Raw genomic sequence first — 23,389 nt, 5'->3', positions numbered from 1 at the left:
AACGAGTACTAAAATATAAATGGCAAGCCTCACCATAATGAGAAAAATTAAAAATATCCTGTTAATGTAGCTGGATTCTCTTAAAAAAATCAAGACACTGACATGTGTATGAAACTGTCATGTGCAATATTCATACAGTATAGCCACTTTCATACATGATGCCAGCTTCTCTCACATCATTTTTTTATTTCGTTGAATCACAGTTAACAACCTTTAAAGGAAGTCAGCAGAACATATGGTGCCTAGGCCCTATTTGTGCAATTAACCTTTGATTATTTCTGAAACAAGTCTTGACAAGGGTTGATGAAATATGACATGGACCTATGACATGGGCCAGAGATTGCAATATGATACAAAATATGGTCAAAATTACAACAGGACATATACACACAGTTTAATAGCAAATAAGTATTTTAGTACAGAATCCTAGAGTAACATATCATAACACTGTGACTAAAAATTTTTCCTAATAACATTTTGAGATTGTTAGTAAATGGCAGTTGCAAAATGCATATGGACAATGCATTACAATGACTTCTGGACTGTTTTATGAAAAAACCTAAAACAGAAGTAAAACTCTAGCCTGTAGGCTATTATAGATATCACAACAATTACAACTTTAATGTCACAAGTTTAAGCAGGAAGCATTTTTCGGTACAGCCTGTTCAGTAAAAAGCAATGGAGATAGTTCAAAATCACACTGGCTAACCCATGACTTTTTCTACTTGTACCAAAACTGCCATTGTAAGAACAGTCTATGGTCAGGTTTTACCAGAGCTTCTGGCACAAGACATAATGGTAACATACCAGATCTATGCCTAGCCTACATTGCTACTGCTCAGCCTAACTGAAGCTGAGCTAATCAGTTTGCCAGTGTTGGCCTAAGATAAAGCAAAATTTAATGAAACACTACTGGAGTGCTGGACTTTTATAATGGTTTGCAAAATTTGGTTGTGCATTTCCTCATATAAATACAGTATGATGGTTTGCATTGTGTCTCAATACTGTACTGTTTTCACAGTGTTCCGTAAATTCTTGGATATTGTTTGGAAGTGACAGATGCTTATAGTGCATGCACTTGCCCATTCAAAAAAACTTCTACAAGTTTATTTGTATTTGTTATGGAACAATAAACTATTGTTTTAAACTAATTTAAACTTCCTAAATTCTAAGGCTAAAGTACTAGGATTTTTAATGAATTCAGCCATTTTCATAACAGTTTATACCATTACTAAATGGCTGCCTTGTGTGAAGGTTGTGTGGTAGGATGAATCACAAGGCCATACTATTCTTCCAGGGAGAGTTTGCCCTTCTGCTTAAAGCCATGTGTATTAAGAGCTCACATTAATCAGCGGGCCTCTAACCATTAGGTCAAGGTTCCTGTGGAGGCCAAGTGTCATGCACAGGTTTTTATGTAACCAGTAATAAGAAAACTATTGATAAAGGTTCATGCAGAGGTGTCACAAATACACCTCCTTGTGCATCATCTCCTTCAACAGGACTTTACACGTGAAGTTATTACCTATAACCTTGCCTGAACAGCACAAACTTCATTTAACTGGAGGTCTTGTTGTCCGAAATTAGAGAAAATTACCCAAAGAACTTATTGGTTACTGGTGCACAAGGTATTATTGTTGAAGTGGTGTGTAAGTGTCTGATAGCATAAAGGGAGAGAGAAAGCATTTTTGTTGTTCCATTTGTGGCCCAGCTGTGACGATACTTTTGTTCTTTTGAAAATGCATTTTATTAAGATGGGTAATGTAATTCACAGTAATGAATAGAGGTACTATACAGACCTAGCCAGTGAACCTTGTTGTCTATTCACAGCACTTGTTAATCCTGATACATTTGCTCATAACCCTACATTGAACATTTGTGGATAGATAAGAAGATTCGTTGATCTCTGGGTGGAGTGAAGAAGGAATATTTCAGGAAATAGCCTATCTCATCCATCCAGCCAAATGTTTTTTAAAATTAAGTCTTTACTACATTACATTTATTTTTTCAGTTATAATCAAGCAAAAATCTTCAATGACACAAGGAAGAATAGTTACCAGGTTTCCTGCTTGAGGCCACCATACTATAGGCCTACCCATACCCAAATATCAGAAAACCATATAGATACTGATGAACCACAGCTTGAATCTACGCAATACAGATGCTAAGGTCAATGCATCTGTATAGTTGCCTGTGCAATAATTTGTACAGCATTCAACCTTACAGTAGCCTAGTTCAAGGTAGATCTGGGGTGACCAAGTGATTGGTCGGGTAGGAACAATTACACAAGCTTTAGGGTAGGATGTAGCCTGTCACCACAATTTATTCTAGTAAAATTAAGGGGTACTACTGCTGCCTGCTTCCCACCAGTTGCAGACCAAGATATTCGCAGCCTTTTGTTTATCTATTTACAGTCATCCAAGAGGAGCTGGCACTAAACATGGCACCCATTTTGCTTGTAAACTGGTAGCTGCTGGGCTGGAGGGCTGCGGTGGTAGTCTGCAATTTTACCTTTATCCTTTCTTTAAAGCAACTGGGCAGGGGATCACTGGGTGGTCAAGATGCATCCCTGTGACTGTTCTTGTTAGGATATGTTTCTGTGCTTAAGGCCAGGCCTTTCAGTTTTTGGGTGACTGGTACTGATAACATGTGTAAACTTCGCTATCCTGGTCTTTTTCAACTGCATTTGTTGGTTTTTATGTATTTCCCACCTTCCCCAGTGGTGCAAAGCACCTCAGCTGGGGTCTCCCATAACAGCTGGATATGAAGGTGGTGGGACGTAAACTAAAGTGCCAGTGATTTGCACCAACAATCGAGGTTAGCAATTCATAAAACAAGTTTAATAAGTCGGGAAAATATAAGGTGTGTGAGTTTGGCGAGGAATTTAACCAGCACTAAAGCTGCATAACATTAGCATTACCAAAATACACTCCTGGCCTGCTGTTTTGGCTATTCATGAGATATTAAAAATGAGGAGAATTCAGGACCTACCCTTTTCCCTACCACAAACAGGCAAACCTACAAGAGACTACAGCCCACATACCATAGGCCATCAAAGGGCAGAAGTGACTGCAATATACTTATTCGTGCAAAAACTCGACATAATGAATCAATCTAAATATCCTTTATACCTATCCTGCATTAAAAATCCCCAAAAATACATACCTTATTCAACGGGAAGTGTTTGCTCTAACACTACAGGACAATCACCTTCCTTCACCCTTTAACAGGTGAGACTCGTGTAGTATAACAAAGTTCGCATTCGTCTGCTATCCAGATACCGAGGATTAAACTCGCATTACGTAACAGAGCATCACAATTCTCCGACTTGGAAAAGCGTAGCCTTATTTGTTACCGAGCACTATTACTTCTGCACCATAAAATGAATGCCTGTTCCTTACGTAATGAAGATCTAAACCTATCACCATAACGTACTGTGAACGCTGTCTCTTTTCCGTGATTTAAATAATGCCTGTTTACAAATAGGATCTAACAGAAAATAAAGTGCCAATTTCTCAATTTAATTACGGCCCTAGTGTCTCGAAATTGCATTACACATCGCATTATACACGAGATTTACCTATCTAAACAGACACTTTATAGTTTGATAAACTTGATATCGCACTCAAAGGGTTAATTCAATTAATAATAAACAGCAAGTGCCAACTTTATTATCTTGCCAGATTTCGATAAAAAGTATGCTTTAAATAAAATGAAGTTGTCTAAAATGAATGTCAGCTTCTTATAAACTATCGTCTATGGGTGGATATGTTACCAATTCACCGAATTTTCTCAATTCTGATAACGCAAAATATTCATATTTGGCAACTGCTCTACCACTTACTATGGGCTGTTTCTCGCCTTATGTCACCCCATACCATGACGTCATGTCACTACGCAACGTTCCAAAGAACACGGTAATAACAAAGCCAAGAGGTTTTTCAGTTCCTGGGATTAGTTAAGTAGTCAACGGATGAACATGGGAGGAGAATGTGATCACAAATTACAGAAAACCCGGAAAGTGAAATTTCAGAAGTTTTATTCCAATTTATTCAGAAAGGCAGCCTATTTTTTTCTTTTGTATTTCAGTATGGTACAGGGTGCCAAGAACGAGGGCCAAGATAAGACCGATTATGATACTTGCAACAAATATGCAGCGTTCTGTGTATTCGTGATATGCCTTAGTCAAGAAGTTGTCTTTTTTCTATCAAAGTCGCATACATAATAATATGCATTGCATTCGGCGTTCCGATACTGTCATCTACTCGCGAGGAAAGACTTTGTTGGTGGGTTCGTTTGCTCCCTCTCACTCGTAATTCAGGTACTTTCCTTCTTTAAACTTCTAGTCATAAGTTCCTGCTGTAATTTCGTCGACTTAATTTTGTGCGAAGAAACGTATTTTTTCGGAGTTCGTCCGTCTATTCTTGTTATTAGAAGGGGTTAGTATATAGGCTATTGCCCTCAGAGTAACTGTGCTCTTTTTTTTTCTTTTTATAACTGACAGTTCCTGCACCAGCTACGATTGACGGTTGATTGCCATCAGCTGGCGTCAGACCAACATTATTCATCAATGCCAAGAAATCACAAAATGGAAAAAAATCTTAATGCATTTAGGATTCAAAGCCCTGTTTATACAATCCAAACATTTATAAATACTCTCACAATAGTAAAATCAGCTATGAAAACGAATGTTTTTCAATTAGCTTCCAATTTTCGATGTAACCATTATTATCATATATATATATTTTTTTTATTTAAAATAACTATCACTATTGCTAGGCGGAGGACTGAATGAGGAGATAAGATCATGGTCTTTGATAGGGATTGCCTTATGCTCAATCCCGTCAATTGGAGAAACAAAGGGTTAACCGCACAAAATATGAAAGCAATCGCCGTAACCTATGCACACTGATGCGCATACGAATAGGAGTGGCAATAATAGCATGAGTAAGAAGTACGGATTTGCCAGGCCCATATAAGGCCTACAGGAAGCTTGAATAACAGGGACAAACGCACTGAAACAAAAGCGCCTTGAATAAAACAGCTCTTCATCCAACCGCATGATAGCCATTTGGTATTAATAACGGAAATTTGGTTAAAGCTATTGCAATGACATCTTAAGGTCTCCGCTAAACGCACAGCAGAAGGAGCAAAGTGAAAACTGGAATAATGAACAAAAACTCGTCACCTGATAAGAAATGATCAACTTTCCAATGCCAATGCTGTGACAGCAATAACAGAACACATTTTAGCCAATGACAAATGTTGTTCTACAAGTTATGGATAATTTTATATACCATTAACATATCTAAAGTTTCAAAATATAAATCTCCTGCCACGTTGTGGTATGGAACCAATAAGATGTTAAAAGCATGTTATACGGGAAAAGGGCATGCTATCATTTCTAACCTGACCGAATGTAAAACATATTCATAATACGATTAGTTCTTAAGCACAGATTGTCTTTAAATACATTTATAGCAATACAGAAGTGTTAATTAAATTGTAAAAAAAATGATGGAATGAGTAATCATAACGGATAAAGCAGAAATAGTAAAAGAATTAGCACTATCTCTCTCTCTCCCTGCACGGGAAGTTGAATATTAACGCCTTCCATCAAGAAAGGCAGTTGTCAACATGGAAACGGAAATGCAGTAGGGAAAACAACAGCCTGCAAAGCCACGGGTATCGCGACTCTTCTGAAAAGATGCTGAAGCAAGATGCAGAACAAGCGATGTCAAGATGACTATCCTGCAAGCCCTTTTTTCCCTTGACAGTGGTCTGATGGTGAGCGTGCAATTTTTCGTGATTATATAAGATAGCCTCCTTCTCACTGCCTTCCTCCCTCTGTCAGTGGGAGTGCTGCCATTTTCCAGTGTGGTTTCATTGCGCTGTTTTCCTTTTTCATTTGTTTAGTGATCTTCGTTTTTCAGTCTTTTTATGTTTTTTTTTTAATAATTTATTTTTTCTTTTGGTAAAACAGCAGGTAGAATCCATGGACAGAAAGGCATACGTAAGTTGTAAATTGTTTTCTAAAATGAAGGTCCGCTGTAATCTATTAGTTTTACGTCTTTTCTTTTTTAAATTATACTGATGGATATTTCTTGACATCTCTTTTGTATTGGAATGATTTTCTATCTGGTTGTTGCGCAACACTAACTTCAGTATTCAATATATTTTGTAGTAATACAAAGGCAGGACAATTATGCTTCGTTGTTTCCAATAAATCAATGCTGTTAACTCTCATTTACGCTACCCTGCATATAATCTAATAATATTTTCTTACTAACTATTTACTCTTTATATAAAATATTGTATGAAATTTCTAGATACATACGTAAAAAAAATCTGCTACAAGTAACATGACCCAATCAAAGACATGTCCTTGCATTTATGTGAAGAAAAACAGACATTTTCTTTATAACGCATGAGACCAGGAAAGATTGTCTGGGCACACTCACACTCATATACACATAATAGGAAATGTCTGAATACAGTGAGAGGGTGTTGGGATCAAGGATTTTGTATCCAGTCTCAAGTGTATAAAATATATATATATATATATATATATATATATATATATATATATATATATATATATATATATATATATGTGTGTGTGTGTGTGTGTGTGTGTGTGTGTGTGTGTGTGTATACGAGACTGGATACAAAATCCTTGATCCCGACACCCTCTTACTGTATTCAGACATTTCATGTGTGTATACACACACATATACAATATACAGTATAACCTATATATATACTGTACATACATACATACATACATACATACATACATACATACATACATACTTACGAGTATATATATACAGTATATATATATAAATCCAAAAATATCGTTTAATATCAAATTCATTATATACGCCTTGGGAATAGCTTACACCCATATGTTATTATGACTGGTAAATTCTTCCAGCCTGGCCAGGATTCGAACCTGAAAGTTCGGTTTAGAAACAACTTATATCTTTCTTGATAGCAGAGTGGTCACAGCCAGACAGTTGTCTTTGCTTCTAAGCTAAAGGCCCAGGTTCAAATCCTGGCCGGGCCTGAAGTACTTATCAGTAATAATATCCTCTGGGTGTAATTTATTTCCAAGGTAAAGATAGTAAATTCAATATATACTAAAGGATACTTGTGGCCCAATAATTGTGTTTAAAAAGTCACACGTGTATAAGTGAATACACACACACATATATATATATATATATACATATATATATATATATATATATATATATATATATATATATATATATATATATATATATATATATATATATATATCAGTATAAATATATACAGTATAAACACATGTATAAAGGAGAGTATTAAAATAGAGATGCACTCTCCCTCATGTATACATGAGAAAGAGTAAGCTACCTTCTGTTCCAACTTGGTAGAAAGTCTCAAAAAATGCGCCACGTCTCGATAGGACATTTTTAAAGGGCGCTTAGTTTCGACTGCATTCAAGTGTCTGATTGAAATAGGTCTCCGGGAAGGACAGCGGTCACTAAAAATAACATATGCGATAACAACAAGATGTTGACCTTGTGAGTTATCTCGATCACGATCACTCGTCTTCCATCGCAACCACTTATCGTGATAACTTACCACTTTCAGTTTCTTTGATAAGAATGATTATCACCAAGCAGGCGTCACAACATTAAGAGTATCACAAAATACCAGCGTCATTGAAAAGCGGAATTTACAATAAAGACGTAAAGATAATTCTACCTATGCAGACCTGGACTTCCATCGGGTGACTGACGTTGAGTACCACCGACTCAACCCACTTCAGTTCGAGAAACGATTCAGATCATTTGTCCCTGAGTGATTCGCTGACATTGTGGAAGATGTCGCCAGATTGTTGAGACGACCTCCAATTTCTGATATGGTTATCATAATCACACATCGTTCGGTTTCTGGTGCTTATGTTGGCGCGGATGTCATTCGCTGACGTAACTCCATGTCCTTCGGCAGAGAGAGAGAGAGAGAGAGAGAGAGAGAGAGAGAGAGAGAGAGAGAGAGAGAGAATTATCAACGCAATCACATTTTTATGCACAAGCAAGGTCTTTGCGGGAGATCAGGTGATTTCATTAACGTACACCAGTGACCCTGGTCATTGTGACGCCCGGTAATTCATCGTCAATCAGTTCTTAGGGGAACACACTAAACCATTCCAGTCCTTAAGGGATTGCATAGCATTCCGCCACACATACTCCACAGATCATTTCAAAGACCTAAAATATATTGATTCCCACAAATGCAGAAATGCGCAGCAGCCAAGTCGATCTGATAAGAAAGGTCTTTCCAGAAATACTTAAATCATTAATCGCCGCGTCTTCTTGCGTCGCAGCAATTTACTAATAATCTGTTTTGTTACCTTTTGCTCGCTCTTTTGCTAGTTCGGATTCTAATATAATTGCTATATAACTACTCCTGTCACCTTTGCTGCTACCAATGATATAAAAATAGTAATTTTGTAACTATAACAGTTTAGTTTCTTCTACTTTAACAACTATAATACAAAAACTACGACTATGTTAATAATAAACAGCATCGTTTCTTCCGTTACTCATAATATCATTAAAAAACAAAACTTTTTCCGATAATATTATGCTGAACAACTACTACAAAGGTCGCGTTACTTGAAAACACTGATAATAGAGCTATATTTACTTCTAAAATACGACAAATTTAGAAAAATGAGGAATTTTGGTGTATCTGATTAAGACTTCATTCTAGAGGAAGTACTTTCTTCCAAAGACATTTGGTGACCCATCCCCTGATGTGACCAAATGACCAAAATTCAGCTCGAGAGGTCAGTCAGTAGCTTAACGTAGCCTACCAGTGTCCTTTCCACGTCATCAGACCTTACGAGGAGAATGAGTCCAAGAGATATTCACCCTCCCCTTTATGTTGCAAATGACGAGTCACTGTTGTCCGGTATGCTTCAGGTAAATCAGGAATTCTGGTGTTTGACCAAAGGAGTAGCCACACCCATGATCACCCACGACCGTGACTGGTTTCGGAAAAAAAAACAAAAAATTCCACGAAGTTTCTTCGGCGTATTCGAGTTGTCTGTATAGTGTACAATGCTGTATGAAACTCTCAGCCACGCCGCGGCTCATGAAACTTTGAGCCACAACCCAGTGGTAGCCTGTGCTGTTGGCACCTATAGCGGTACCAGACGCACGACCATGGTTAACTTTAACTTTAAATAAAATAAAAACTACTGTAGCTAGAGGGCTGCAATTTGGTATGTTTGATGAGTGGAGGATGGATGATCAACATACAAATTTGAAGCCCTCTAGCCTCAGTAGTTTTTAAGATCTGAGGGCGGACGGACAAACAAAAAGCCATCTCAATAGTTATCTTTTACAGAAAACTAAGAAAAGGAGGTCGTGGCGATTGTCTGTGGCTGTTTTGGGAAAAAAAAGTTGCGGTCGCGTATGACGACGGGACTTGCATGATCTCAGATGACTTTGATATTACTGTCGTACGCCCACCGATGATTGCTTGTTACTTGTGAGATATTTTCGTGCAATTAGTTACAGCAGCACCAATATGCAGTAAATGTTCCTTGCTGTCGAACTTCTCAGTTCCAGAGGTCCTTTATTCCTCAAATCGTTGGACTATGGAACAGCCTCCCAGAGGATGTCGTGCAGTTGGAACTTCATTATTCGAGCGAAAATGCAATGCGTAATTTACCACCCCAATATACTATTCTTATTGCATTTCAATACATTTTTATCTGTTTATTAATTTTTTTTTTTTTAATAAGTGGGATCTCTTCTTTCTATATTTCCCTTTACTTCCTCTTACTTCTTCCTGATGAGCGCCACATTCTTTCGCAGCTTGAATTTCAAGTTAATGGCCGCTGTGGGCTTGTTCCATGCGAATAGGTTCCATCTACTGAATAATAATAATAATAATAATAATAATAATAATAATAATAATAATAATAATAATAATAATAATATAAACGAGCGATAGTCTTGCGGGTGTGACAAGACCACCAATGACCGATCGGTGGTCGTGGAAGTGTATTCCTGATTACCCGTGCCAGACCAAGACGACTTACGACCGAACCAGTCGTCGTAGCCAGGATTTTGTGCAGAAGCAAAAACCTCCCGGCAACCAATTTTCTTCTGCAATGTCAGCGGTCTCCAGTGACTTGTGCAGCTTCTTTCTTAGCTGCTGAGGGATATTGCTGTATCCCCTAGTGTGACTGGATCTTAATCAGGCGTACTGACTTTCGAATCCTAAGATTGCTCGTGACAGTTTCATCACAAACGTTAATAAATAACTTCACTGTAGTAAGTTGTCATTTACCAACTCCTACTTCGACTACTCTCCGATATCGTTTTGCTAAGACACCATGATTGCATCTCAACGTTACATAGACTAATCAGTGTGATGCTGGTATTCCTGTCCGTGCAACAGGATTAAAAGAACTATTTCCCGCTGTCAGTTGGCAATTTGACTGATATTTCATTACTCACAGAATTCCTCAGAGAAGAATCCAACTTCTTGAGAAACAAACCTGTTTGGGTTCTCCTGATGAAAAAATGAAACTGTTTTCAAAGGAAGCGTGAAATTTTATTCACATTCATGAACGAGAGACTTGAAGTTGTGTGTAAGGAATTTTTTTAATGGAGAATTTGGCAAGAAATAAGTGAGATATTTCCGAAATTAATTTGAATAACCTTGAATGAATACACAATTCCCAACAATATGTGACTAATTCTTCTTTATATATATATATATATATATATATATATATATATATATATATATATATATATATATATATATATATATATATATATATATATATATATATATATATATAAAAAATCGACAACTTTAGCGTTGACACGAAGCACTTACAAATATCAAGAGGAAGGACACAACATTAATGCATGTGGTTTTGTTACACTGATGAGGAAATAAAAAAAAAAAAAAGGCAGTCTTCTCGAATAGCAAACATTTATCACAAAAACAGAGATTAAGCGATGGACAGAGAGCGAAAGCCCAAGGTAATTATATAAAGAATCCAAAGATACGATTCGGGAGGTGAAGTACCAGAAATCTAGATGAAGGGATAACACACTGGTCGTGTGTTTGAAATCTCCCATGACAACAAAGAAACATGGCGAAGCATACCACTTTACAGGCTTTCTATAACAACAATGGAACCGATGCAACAGTAACAAACATGAACACTTATTCATCTTAGTTTAGTTTTCGCTCTTTTTTTTTTCTTACATGAGGCAGACGAGACTCGCGGCTATATAGGCTACTAAATATAAACGTTGGCTTCAAGAGGGAATAATTTAGAAAAGGGCTTATCTTTGAGGGAAGCGATAGACTAGACTTTTAGAGGAACTTTATCAAAATCTGAAATAAACAGAAAAATGTCAAAGGTAGGCAGCATAGGGGAAAATATATTATCTTCGAACAACCAATCCATGACCGGTGGTCTCCAAAGAGTAAGTATAGGACATCAGGACATGGCGGGTGTTACATAACCTTTCCCCTTACCTTTACAGAGCAGTGGCTGCCGCTATAATGCATGTAAAAAGACAAAAGCCTATCATATGCCAAAAGAAAGAGGGTCTACAGTCTTCTAGAAATAAAGAATGGAAAAGATATAAAAATAGCATCTCAAACAGCCGTGGATGACGCGACTGTAAACTGGTAACTCAAATAGAGAAAAGAATTTATGCCATCGACATAAAGTAACCCATTTTTCAGAAGCAGATACGGAAATCTGCATTGTGTTCTAGACAAGCTCGGAGCCATCCGAATCAGACGTAGAATAGAAGAACAAATCAGGAAAATTAGTTGGATATTCAGCTATACTGGCTTATATAAAACCCTGTAATAGATCCAGAAAAAAAATCAGAACTTCGATTGCTACAGGAGTAAGAAGGGGAATTCTTGGGTATTAATGGAAAGAAGTAAAGAAAGTGAACCGGATGAAGAGGGTGAAAGACCGTAAGAAGATAAGGCAACTGCCGAAACAGATGGAAGGTTTGTGTCTCTATCGGCGTTTCCTGAGTAGACTGAAAGAGCGGGAAGCAGGTATTGGAATATTTGAACAACTTGAGCTTGAGGAGCAACTGCAAAGGCAAATGGGCGATTATAATATTAAGAGTCCTACTAATTTCAAGTAGATTTAAAATGGACCAGCAAACGTTGCATTTAAATAGCATGATGCCAAAGATTAGAAATTTGATATATGGATCTTCGGAGAAACGGTATAAGAGAAGTGGAAGAAACATTACAAGGGAGTTCATATATGAGAAGGTGGAACAAAGGAAAGAAATCTTGCAATCCTTAAAGGAATAATGAAGACAATTGTTAGAAGAGAGAAAGAAAGCATGCTTACCTAACTAAATGACGGATTGTGTTAAAAAAAAACAAAGTAAGGACTAAACAGAATAATGTAGCATGCAAAGACCCGCATAGTTCAAGCTACAAAATTCTGCAGCCAGTTTGAAGTCCGCTTACAAACCCATCTGAATGATGTATCCAGAAGCAATGCACGAAGTGTAAAGGTACTTTACAAGAGCTTTTTACCTGCAGAAACAGAATTCGTAAAACACTTCAGGACCCCTGTAGAAGTTACAGGATATATTCTAAAATGTTAGTATAATGTGTACAGTACCATGTCAATTTTCCTACTGCACTCAAAACTCTATAATGTTTTGTGTACTAAGCTGCGCGTACACTTTGGAACTGATGCAACAGTAACAAACATGAACACTTATTCATCTTAGTGTTCTCTCTTTTTATTTTTTTCTTACATGAGGCAGACGAGACTCGCGGCTATATATATACTAAATATAAACGTTGGCTTCAAGAGGGAATAATTTAGAAAAGGGTTTATCTTTGAGGGAGGCGCTAGACTAGACTTTTAGAGGAACTTTATAAAAATCTGAAACAAACAGAAAAATGTTAAAGGTAGGCAGCATAGGGGAAAATATATTATCTCAGAACAACCAATCCAGGACCGGTGGTCTCCAAAAAGTAAGTATAGGACATCAGGACATGGCGGGTGTTACATAACCTCTCCCCCTTATCTTTACAGAGCAGTGGCTGCCGCTATAATGCATGTAAAAAGACGAAAGCCTATCTTATGCCAAAAGAAAGAGGGTCTACAGTCTTCTAGAAATAAAGAATGGAAAAGATATAAAAATAGCATCTCAAACAGCCGTGGATGACGCGACTGTAAACTGGTAACTCAAATAGAGAAAAGAATTTATGACATCGACATAAAGTAACCCATTTTTCAGAAGCAGATACGGAAGTCTGCATTGTGTTCTACACAAGCTCGGAGCCATCCGAATCAGACGTAGAACAGAAGAACAAATCAGGAGTAAGAAGGGGAATACTTGAGCAATAAAGGAAAGAAGTAAAGAAAGTAACCGGATGAATAGGGTGAAAGAACGTAAAAGATAAGGCAACTGCCGAAACAGATGGAAGGTTTGTGTCTCTATCGGCGTTTCCTGAGTAGACTGAAAGAGCGGGAAGCAGGTATTGGAATATTTGAACAACTTGAGCTTGAGGAGCAACTGCAAAGGCATTTAAGAAGAGTCCTACTAATTTCAAGTACAGATTTAAAAAAAAACAATTGTGGTCACAGCTATGGTTAGAATGGACCAGCAAACGTTGCATTTAAATAGCATGATGCCAAAGATTAGAAATTTGATATATGGATCTTCGGGGAAACGGTATAAGAGAAGTGGAAGAAACATTACAATGGAGTTCATATATGAGAAGGTGGAACAAAGGAAAGAAATCTTGCAATCCTTAAAGGAATAATGAAGAAAATTGTTAGAAGAGAGAAAGAAAGCATGCTTACCTAACTAAATGACGGATTGTGTAAAAAAACAAAACAAAGTAAGGACTAAACAGAATAATGTAGCATGCAAAGACCCGCCTAGTTCAAGCTACAAAATTCTGCAACCAGTTTAAAGTCCGCTTACAAACCCATCTGAATGATGTACTCAGAAGCGATGTACGTAGTGTAAAGGTACTTTACAAGATCTTTTTATCTGCAGAAACAGAATTCGTAAAACACTTCAGGACCCCTGTAGAAGTTACAGGATATATTCTAAATGTTAGTATAATGTGTACAGTACCATGTCAATTTTCCTACTGCACTCAAAACTCTATAATGTTTTGTGTACTAAGCTGCGCGTACACTTTGTACCGTTTTTGTACTAATCTACCTCGATTGTTTATAAGGCATTTTAGTATAATCCTTGATACTCAGTTATCAAAACTATGTACTGCTTTGTGTAGCCTACTGGGTTGGATATCTTATTCATTGATAGTTTTATGATCTGTAATCCACCTCTTTTGACAGCTACAGCTGTGAGCAATGATGTCTTTTTTATGTATATTATATATATATATATATATATATATATATATATATATATATATATATGTGTGTGTGTGTGTGTGTGTGTGTGTGTGTGTGTGTGTGTGTGTGTATGCATATTTATACATATGTACTTATATATATGTGTGTGTGTGTGTGTTTGCCTGAAGGCACCAAAACACGTGACGCTTATATGCATATATATAACAAGGAAAAAATGAAACACAAGGTATATCCCTGACTGGTTTCGCCTTCAGTTCTCCAAGACATCTTCAAGATGCCTGATTAATAGTAGTAGAAATTTACATGATATAAGCTAGGGTGACAGTACAAACGAACATACAAACCGTAGGAAAATGTGCGCACCGGACAAGGAAAAGGGGTGAGGGTGGGATCCATAAACTGATTTGCAACCTTTCCATACCGCAAAGAAAACCTGCAAATCATTTGCCTATAAACCTTTTTCTGGCCAAATCAATAAAGTAAAGGAATAAATTTTGCACATCCATGTTTTTGGGAGCGTTACGCATACTTCGTGTCGCGACGAGTACATTGATGATGAATTGGAATACAAGCAAAAAATTTTAATATCCTGAGACTACTAGATTACGCATATAACAAAAAACAAAACCAAAAGCCTGGTCACACTACCATACACTAATAATTTCAATGACATTACAACCTTCTTAAGAAATTTGGAATTAAAGAAGGATTTAAAAATAATTATACAATGAAAAAGAACCTATGAAGAACTGTCTCGACAATACTAAAGGATGTGTGTGTCAAATTCGATAGAAAAGAAAACAGAACGACAGAAAAGAGTAGGCCTACAATATATGCTCAGGAGGAGAGTACAATAATATTTTCGCTCATGCTATCAAAATCATTCGGTCATTTGGGCAGCTGAAAAATAACTTTTTTTTTCATTCAATGGTATCTTGGAAATTATTTCATCCAGCTTCATAAAGAAGGCTCCAGCAAGAATGTGGAAACAAACCAGAGAATGTAATAACTCGATCTATCTATTTCAAAACAGTCTGTCAAGTGCATCACTTTCAAGGAAGGCAGTTTGTCGTGGTTTAATAGCAGAGTCCACCTGCTGGGAAATGATTCTCTGGCTCCTCACTTTTTCCTGTCAGGTGTGAATATTCTTGCAGCCGCCTGTATGTTCGTTTGTACTGTCACCCTAGCAGAAATAAGGCAAATTTCAGCAGCTCTGTACCAGTCATCTTGAGGATGTCTTAAAAATAAGGCAAGACTGGTCAGGATATTTTATAACTTGTTTCATTAGTTTCCTGCTAGACAAACACAGACACTGATTTATATATATATATATATATATATATATATATATATATATATATATATATATATATATATATATATATATATATATATATATATAAATATATATATATATATATAAAACCACATGCCTTTTTCTTTTAGCTAAGATCATGATTTTTAATGAATAATCAAGGCCACATTCTTGACAAAACACTTTGGTTTTAAAAAGAGCTCTGTGACCTTGGATGCTGAAGGCTAAATGGAATCCGAAATAGTAAACAACAATTCACGCTTTTACGACACACCTCTCTTAAAATTCAAATGTTGGGCCTTAGTTCATAAATTTGTAGTTTTTATATACGCATTCGTTTAATCATTTGTTCTTCCTTTCTCGCAACAGTGAGCTCTCATCCCCGATGCTATAAGGATCAAGCATTCATTTCGACAATTGCCAGCAAAGGAGCTCAAAGAGATCTGAATGGTGGCTGGGTTAACACACGTGTGCTGCACTACCCGGATTCTTCTCGCTTACAGGAACTGAAAGTGAATTCCTCGGTAGAATACATTAGTTGCACGTGTGTAGCTTTCTCTCTCTCTCTCTCTCTCTCTCTCAATGCAAAGTTCATCAACGTATCGATTACGGCATTCCACCCAAAACTTTAATCGATATACAGACTGGTAGCAGAGAGAGAGAGAGAGAGAGGAGAGAGAGAGAGAGAGAGGCATTTGCTGTTACGCAAGTGGAAAATCTTAAGACTTTACGGAGACACACCTTTATGCCTGGTAATTCATAATGACACATACTTCAGAATTTGCTAAGCTGATGACACGAGGAATTTTATGGATATTTAGTAGTATACAAGCAAAATCTAAAATTCACCTCAGATATCTTTGAATGCTTTTTTCAGAGAACATTTACATATCTTTGCCGACATTTGAAACAAATATAACTATTTCAACCTCTAGAGAAATGCTTGCTTACAGTAGAGGACCATTCAATTAAATCACATACAGTTTGTATATATATATATATATATATATATATATATATATATATATATATATACATACACACACATATATATATATACTCGTATATATATATATATATATATATATATATATATATATATATATATATATATATATATATATATATCAAAGCATATCGGTATACAGCTGTATATACATGAGAGAGAGAGAGAGAGAGAGAGAGAGAGAGAGAGAGAGAGAGAGAGAGAGAGTACCTACCTACCAGCAGTAGGCTGGGAGAAAGTGTCTTCGTTCTGTGGACCAAAGATTCCAAACCAATTGCCCATGAGAGAGCTCAGTCTAAGTGCGACTGGACCAGTCTGCGACCTGCAGCTTTATAAGATGAGGCGAATTTCTGTCCTTTCGAGGTAGCTCTCACAGTTGAGTATGACTCAGCACTTAAAGGGACAAATGCAGTTACAGCACACTATCAGTATCACAACCCTTTTCCATGCCTCTTCGGCACACGTATCAGTCTCAGCGCTCTTATCTGATGGCTATCTTCATGTCATACACTGCTCGGATAAATCATTGAAACCGCCCAGCCACTACATTACCATTATTCGGATTAGAATTCTACTCCGGCACTCATCACTGTCTTTCCTTAAACGCACTATGACAGAACCACATCTATAAGCAGCGATGAGTCGCTACATAACTTCTCGTGAATCTCGTCCTCACCACGTCCACCTGGCGAGTGAGGTAACTGGCAACTCAGACATTCCCGCTACTCACACTTCCATTCAGCAACTCGGCTGGACTGGCGAGTAGTGACGACCAGCTTGGCTGCGTTCTGGTTCGACAAGTGGCGGTGGTGCGAGGTGGTGCCACTGGGTTCCGCGGTCATTCACTGGTTGTTTTAGCCACCAGGCTTTCTGGTCTTTGAACGCTTTTTTCTTTAACGAAGTAGGAGGTTAGTTAGGAGTCGAACAAATTAACACTATGCATCATCAGTTCTTCTTATAGGCTACACTGATTTCGAAATTCTTTTAACCTTCATATAACCTTCCTTCTTTTAAAGGTGGGTCTATCGCCTCTTCCGGGATTAGGCCCGATTAGTTTTTCTATCTTCAGTTTCTCTACTCCATCGGGCATGGGCTAGATGGCGGGTAGAGAATGAACTACCTTGTCAGCCTCAGCGTAATACTAAAATAAATTCCTATGCAAGCAAGCATACAAGTTGACCACCCATCAACTAGGCAGGGTTTGCATCAGAATATGATGCTTGTCTGGGGGTCAGACTTGGAATCACAGAATCACTCTCGTCATTAATAATCTTCTTAGAAAGAAAAATAACTGGATGAGAAAGTTGAAAGAGAAAAGAAAGTCCAAATTTGAACATGAAAAATAATAATCAATGCAATGAAGAGGGCTTGAGTTACTCAGTAAATTATGTGAAACAACTTCCAAGTGCATTATAAATTGCCTTCTTTTAAATCACCATAGTGACTTCCACAAGACAAAATCAGCTGGCGGTCTTTTCTATATTACTAAAGTCTGCGATCTCTGTGGGCCGTTGGAGACCCATATGTCGTTACAACCGCCACCTCCAAAGCATTTGAGAGTCTAGTACTACAAGGATCTGCTTAGCAGACATCACTTTTCCTTTGCTAACATAAATTTAATCAAGTTCGTTGGTTCCCGTTGTTGGTGACAGCAACAATTGCTCCCACTCCATCTCCAGTAATTTTTCTGTGTTCTGCTCTTTCACCACGTCGTCCTTCTCTCTTCTCCTTTCCTACGACCTTCTTCAGCTACCTCTTCTCTTCACCACGTCTTCGTTGACGATTCAGCCCTCCGCGCTTCTCTTCCAATCACAAAAGACCCTCTTTTGTAGATGGTATTCAACCGTCAATCCTTTATTTGAATGGGAATTCCTAGTCAAATTCAAATTAAATGCCTCCAAGACACTTTCTTCCTATATTTTCTCTGTCCCCTTTATCTTTCAATTGTTGACTTGTTTCGTTGGAAATTTAAATGAGTATCTCATCTCTATAGCGTAGCTTAAAAGCAAGATATTCTTTCCTTCATCTGAGCTGTTCACGGTGTGTGTATTAGCATATTTCTCTAATATATATGTATGTATATATGTATATATATATATATATATATATATATATATATATATATATATATATATATATATATATATATATATTACTGCTATACTTATTCATTCCAAGCATACAGCTGTTTTAACCAAGACTAAGCAGCAGTCAGCAACATTCTAGTGGCTTTATTTATCCCTCGGAAGTTTTATACGCACGCACATATCGCACACACACACACACACATATATATACACACACACACATACACACACACACACATATATATATATATATATATATATATATATATATATATATGTGTGTGTGTGTGTGTGTGTGTGTGTGTGTGTGTATAAAGTTGGCAAATTTAGGTGGAGATCTCTGAAGGACAGATGACATACACGTTGCAGTTACTTGCGAAATTTCAAAGATACATTCTCAGAGCATGAAGCCAAATTATAAACCAACAGTAAAAGCACTGAAGTACTTCAGGGCATAAGAAGAAGTTTGAGAAATTTATGAAGAATATCAACGGAACCAATGAAGACGAAAACATTGCAAGAATGTCAGACATCAAGTGAGCATGACAGACAGACATTGGTTACGGTTTGGACTCGAGGAGCGCAGTTAAAATGCAAAAGTTCTAAAGTGATAGCAATTGCGAAAATTGGTTTTAAGAAAAAGTTAACGGTATCCATGAACATTTATAAAACTGATTTATTTTTGAGTATGTGTTTATTTTACGAATTGATCTGATAGCGATAACATATTAATTTTTCTTGGATTTAATCACTGCAAGATAATATCTCCTTATTTTTAACGATACCCAAAATTACGAATGCATACTCAGTAAAATATACGTATAAACATTTTATGCATGACTTTGCCTTTGAACCCATCAGGTATTAGTTAAAGTGCCTGCGTGCGTGTGTGCGTGTATGTATGTGTGTAAGAAAACCGCCAAGTCGACGGAAAAGGCAGGCCCGCAGGAAAAGTAAAGCAAGGTCCTAAACATGAAACAAGGTACGGCATCTCGTTCCTTACCCAGACTGACAATGAGCACTTTTACCCTCCGTTGATTTGGCCTCAGTGTTTCGAGCTGCTTTTGCTATATGGCAGTGCGTGTACGAGGTGGCTCTCAGGCGCCCACTGACAGGATACAAGGCTGGTCACTACTCGTGTACGCAGTATGTTCTCTCTAGACCGTGGTCCTTGCGAACAGATGCGCCGGACGGATGACCCTGTTGGATACTGACCTTCAATCGCTTAAACTTGGAGCTTTTCACCGGCAACCAGGATATAAAGAGGAAGAAGTGGCTGGTGGCATTTGCCCACTTACGTAAATAGTTCCTTTTAAGAATTCTACGACGCGGTAGCTTACATAACAGCATTCTGTGACATACCCAGTTTACAAATTGCGTGAGCTCAATTCGAAAGTTAAAAGGACTGCGAAAAGTATTTTGCCTTTGCGGTGTCTAGTAGTCAGGAAAGACATCCTGCCAATCTACAGTAAACATGATATTAACTTATTCCATTCCCTTATTTTGTATATTGTTTCAAATACCCTTCTGTAATATTATTACAATGGAATCTTTTTTTTTTTTAATATAACATCTATGATTCTGATTACCGCAATCAAATTCCCTCTACTTAGAGAACTTAATTTTGTTATCTTGTTCAAACCATTCACTCCCACAGAAAGCTAAATGCATCTTTTGCGCTTGGCAGAGATCTAGAAAAGATCAGCTCCAAGGAAGCTGAGGCCTACTTGATTGCCAATCTTGCATCAATGCTTCACTCCGAGATTCACTTTGCGTAATGAAAACTTTACTTACCAATTCTGAACACCACACAACTCAAAGTTGTTCACAGCTATTGGAAAATTATAACTTTTACGCTGCCGGGGAACTAGATATTGTTCATGAGGCTTCGAGTTTCGACAGGTCTTTTCCTTTACCGCTCTTGAAGCGCCGTTTTCATGTAGTGATGGACGCAGCACCCAAGAATCTTCTCGGTGAATTTGCTCGAATTAATGTTTTTCTTCTCTTTGCCACAAATGTCAGGTATGATTCAGATCATTGTCGAAACGTACCCTGTTTGGTCTTCCTCCATATTATTATTAAAGTAGTTTAACCAGACCACTGAGCTGACTTTCAGCTCTCATAGGACTGGCCCGAAGGATTAGATTAAAATGCCAGGTCTAGGCTTGAGGCCGAGCACTAGGACCCAACAGGTCATTCAGTACAATGATGTGAACAAATTAAAATGAAATTAAAAACTGCACATAGGTACATGCTCTCATACTGGAACACATACATACAATAAATACATTTACTCATGCTTCCTTACATACACACTAAAAAGGTACATTAAAATTCAGAATGTAAGTTAAGTAATATTTTGAAATTTTGCTTCTTTTTTTAAATTCGACAAATGCTATAAGGGTTTTCGCGCTTTTAAGCATATTATTTACTTATTTTTACATTTTATTAATTAAATCACAGTCCTCATAAACATCAAAATCGGAACGACTGAAAATGTAAAAGATTCTGACAAAATTTCCTCCATTATTTCCAAAAGTTGACAGTCCCGTTGGTCATACTTCGGACACTCACATAACACATGTCTGACCGTTATTATCACCCGGCACTCTGAGCACTCGGGAGCCAGGCCACGTGGTCTGCTCATTAAGTGTCCATGTCAGACGGGTATGGCCTATTCTGAGGCGTGTTAGAATTACTTGTGCGTGTCTCTCTCTCTCTGATAATTATGATGAACTCCATTTTTTGACGTTAGGTTTTATTTGTTTCAATTTATTACTTTCAGGTTCTTCATTCCATATATATTGCCATTTACTTATGATACCCACCTTTACGTGTGTTACATAATCAGTAACAGGGACATTCACATTTTCTTTTGTCATGTGGGTTGCTTCTTTGGCTGCTTTGTCTGCATCTTCATTTCCTTTGATCCCTACATGGGCAGAGATCCAACATATTTCTACATTTTTTCCATTATTATATAAGTTATGGGGAAATAATTTAATTTGTTGTACAATATTATTTTTTGATTCGTAACTCTGAATAGCTTCGATAGCGCATCACGAGTCACTAAAAATCACAAAATTATTGAATGCGGTTTCATTAATTATTTATACAGCTGATGCAATTCCACCCAATTCTGCTGTGAATACTGAAGCATTATTAGGTAGAGAGAACTGATAAGTTTTGTCTTTGGACACTGCAGCATATCCCACTCTGTTCTGATTTAGATCCATCAGTATATGTTGCGTAATGTGGGCCTTTTCGGCTTGCATGCTCAATTGTATGTTGTCTATGGTGTTCTGAATTGTATGTTGTCTATGGTGTTCTGGTGTAATATTGCATAATGTGGGCCTTTTCGGTTTACATGCTCAATTGTATGTTGTCTATGGTGTTCTGAATTGTATGTTGTCTATGGTGTTCTGGTGTAATATTGCATAATGTGGGCCTTTTCGGCTTACATGCTCAATTGTATGTTGTCTATGGTGTTCTGGTGTATATGAGTAACTTTTTGATAAATACTTCAGATGTGTACAAATTCTCATTTTATTCATTGTCCAGGGAGGAGGTGATTTTACTATTGAAGGCACGTGTATATTTATATTCAGCAACTCAAGCAACCGTCTAGCTATAATTGGGAAAGGTGGTGGATGGTTATTCATAAAAATACATCTCTTAATTCAAATAATGTTTTTGTTGGAGAATCATTATCTGAATTCTTAGAGCATTTTTCATTGTTACTAGCTCTCTATGAAGAGACAGAGGCAGTTCACCACATCCAACTTGTAAGATGATTTTGGTGATGATCTAAAGGCTCCTAAGCATATTCTAAGGCCTTCATTGTGAACAGGTTTCTGATTTTTAAATCTATTTCTTCGCCTTTTTTCCACTTTTCATTTTTATAAAGCATGATTGCTTGAGTTTTATCTATGGAAAATTTAAAGGCTACAGATGAGGCCCATTCATTTATTTTTACTATGCTTTTATTAATGATTCGTTCTGCATGTTTTATTCGAGATGCTGCATATGGCAAAATCATCCACTAGGGACGCCTCCCTGTGGAACACCATTTTCAAGTGGAAATCTTCTAGATAGAACATCATCAATTCTCACCTGAAAACTGCGATTTGTCAAAAAGTTTTGTATAAACCTAGGTAAGTGTCCATGGATGTTGTTGTTTTGTAAAGTTTTTAATATAGCATACCTCCATGTAGTATCATATGCTATTTCAATATCAAAAACAGACAGCTACAGTAATTTGTTTTCATTCAAAACCGCTACGTATATGGTCTTCTAAGTTAGAGAGAGAATCTAATGTTGCACTGTGACCCGAACTGAGTGGAGTCAAAATTTGATTTTCTCGAATGTGCCATGTTAGTCGAGCATTTACCATTTTCTCTAGCAATTTGCATAGGCAGCTTTTAAAGAAATTGGTGTGTAATTATTTACATTACTGGGATCCTTCCCAGGTTTGGGGATAGGAATTATTATAGTTTTACACCATTCATCTGGAAATAAATTTCGAAGCCATAAATGATTATAACACTCTAATAAGCATGACT

General features: G+C 37.1%; 1 protein-coding gene across 14 annotated transcripts in view; it reads right to left on the bottom strand.

Moving 5' to 3' along the window:
• The window catches only part of ACC (acetyl-CoA carboxylase), a 183,557-nt gene extending 163,516 nt beyond the window's left edge, over nt 1–20,041 (bottom strand). For 4 of the 14 annotated variants that reach the window (XM_067090780.1, XM_067090786.1, XM_067090784.1 and 1 more), the window contains exon 1: nt 3,163–3,498. Coding sequence is in view for 4 of the 14 variants with exons in the window: in XM_067090776.1 (XP_066946877.1) it covers nt 16,959–17,022 (64 nt within the window). In the remaining 10 variants the exon portion in view is untranslated. Of the gene's footprint in view, nt 1–3,162; nt 3,499–16,954; nt 18,542–19,830 lie in introns of those variants that run through there. The other 10 variants (XM_067090779.1, XM_067090783.1, XM_067090787.1 and 7 more) reach the window with 5 other exon arrangements.
• Nucleotides 20,042–23,389: the final 3,348 nt, after the last annotated feature.

The sequence above is a fragment of the Macrobrachium rosenbergii genome, chromosome 47 (genome assembly GCF_040412425.1).
Source record: "Macrobrachium rosenbergii isolate ZJJX-2024 chromosome 47, ASM4041242v1, whole genome shotgun sequence".
Taxonomy (NCBI): domain Eukaryota; kingdom Metazoa; phylum Arthropoda; class Malacostraca; order Decapoda; family Palaemonidae; genus Macrobrachium; species Macrobrachium rosenbergii.
This window is presented reverse-complemented; position numbering and strand designations above follow the sequence as displayed.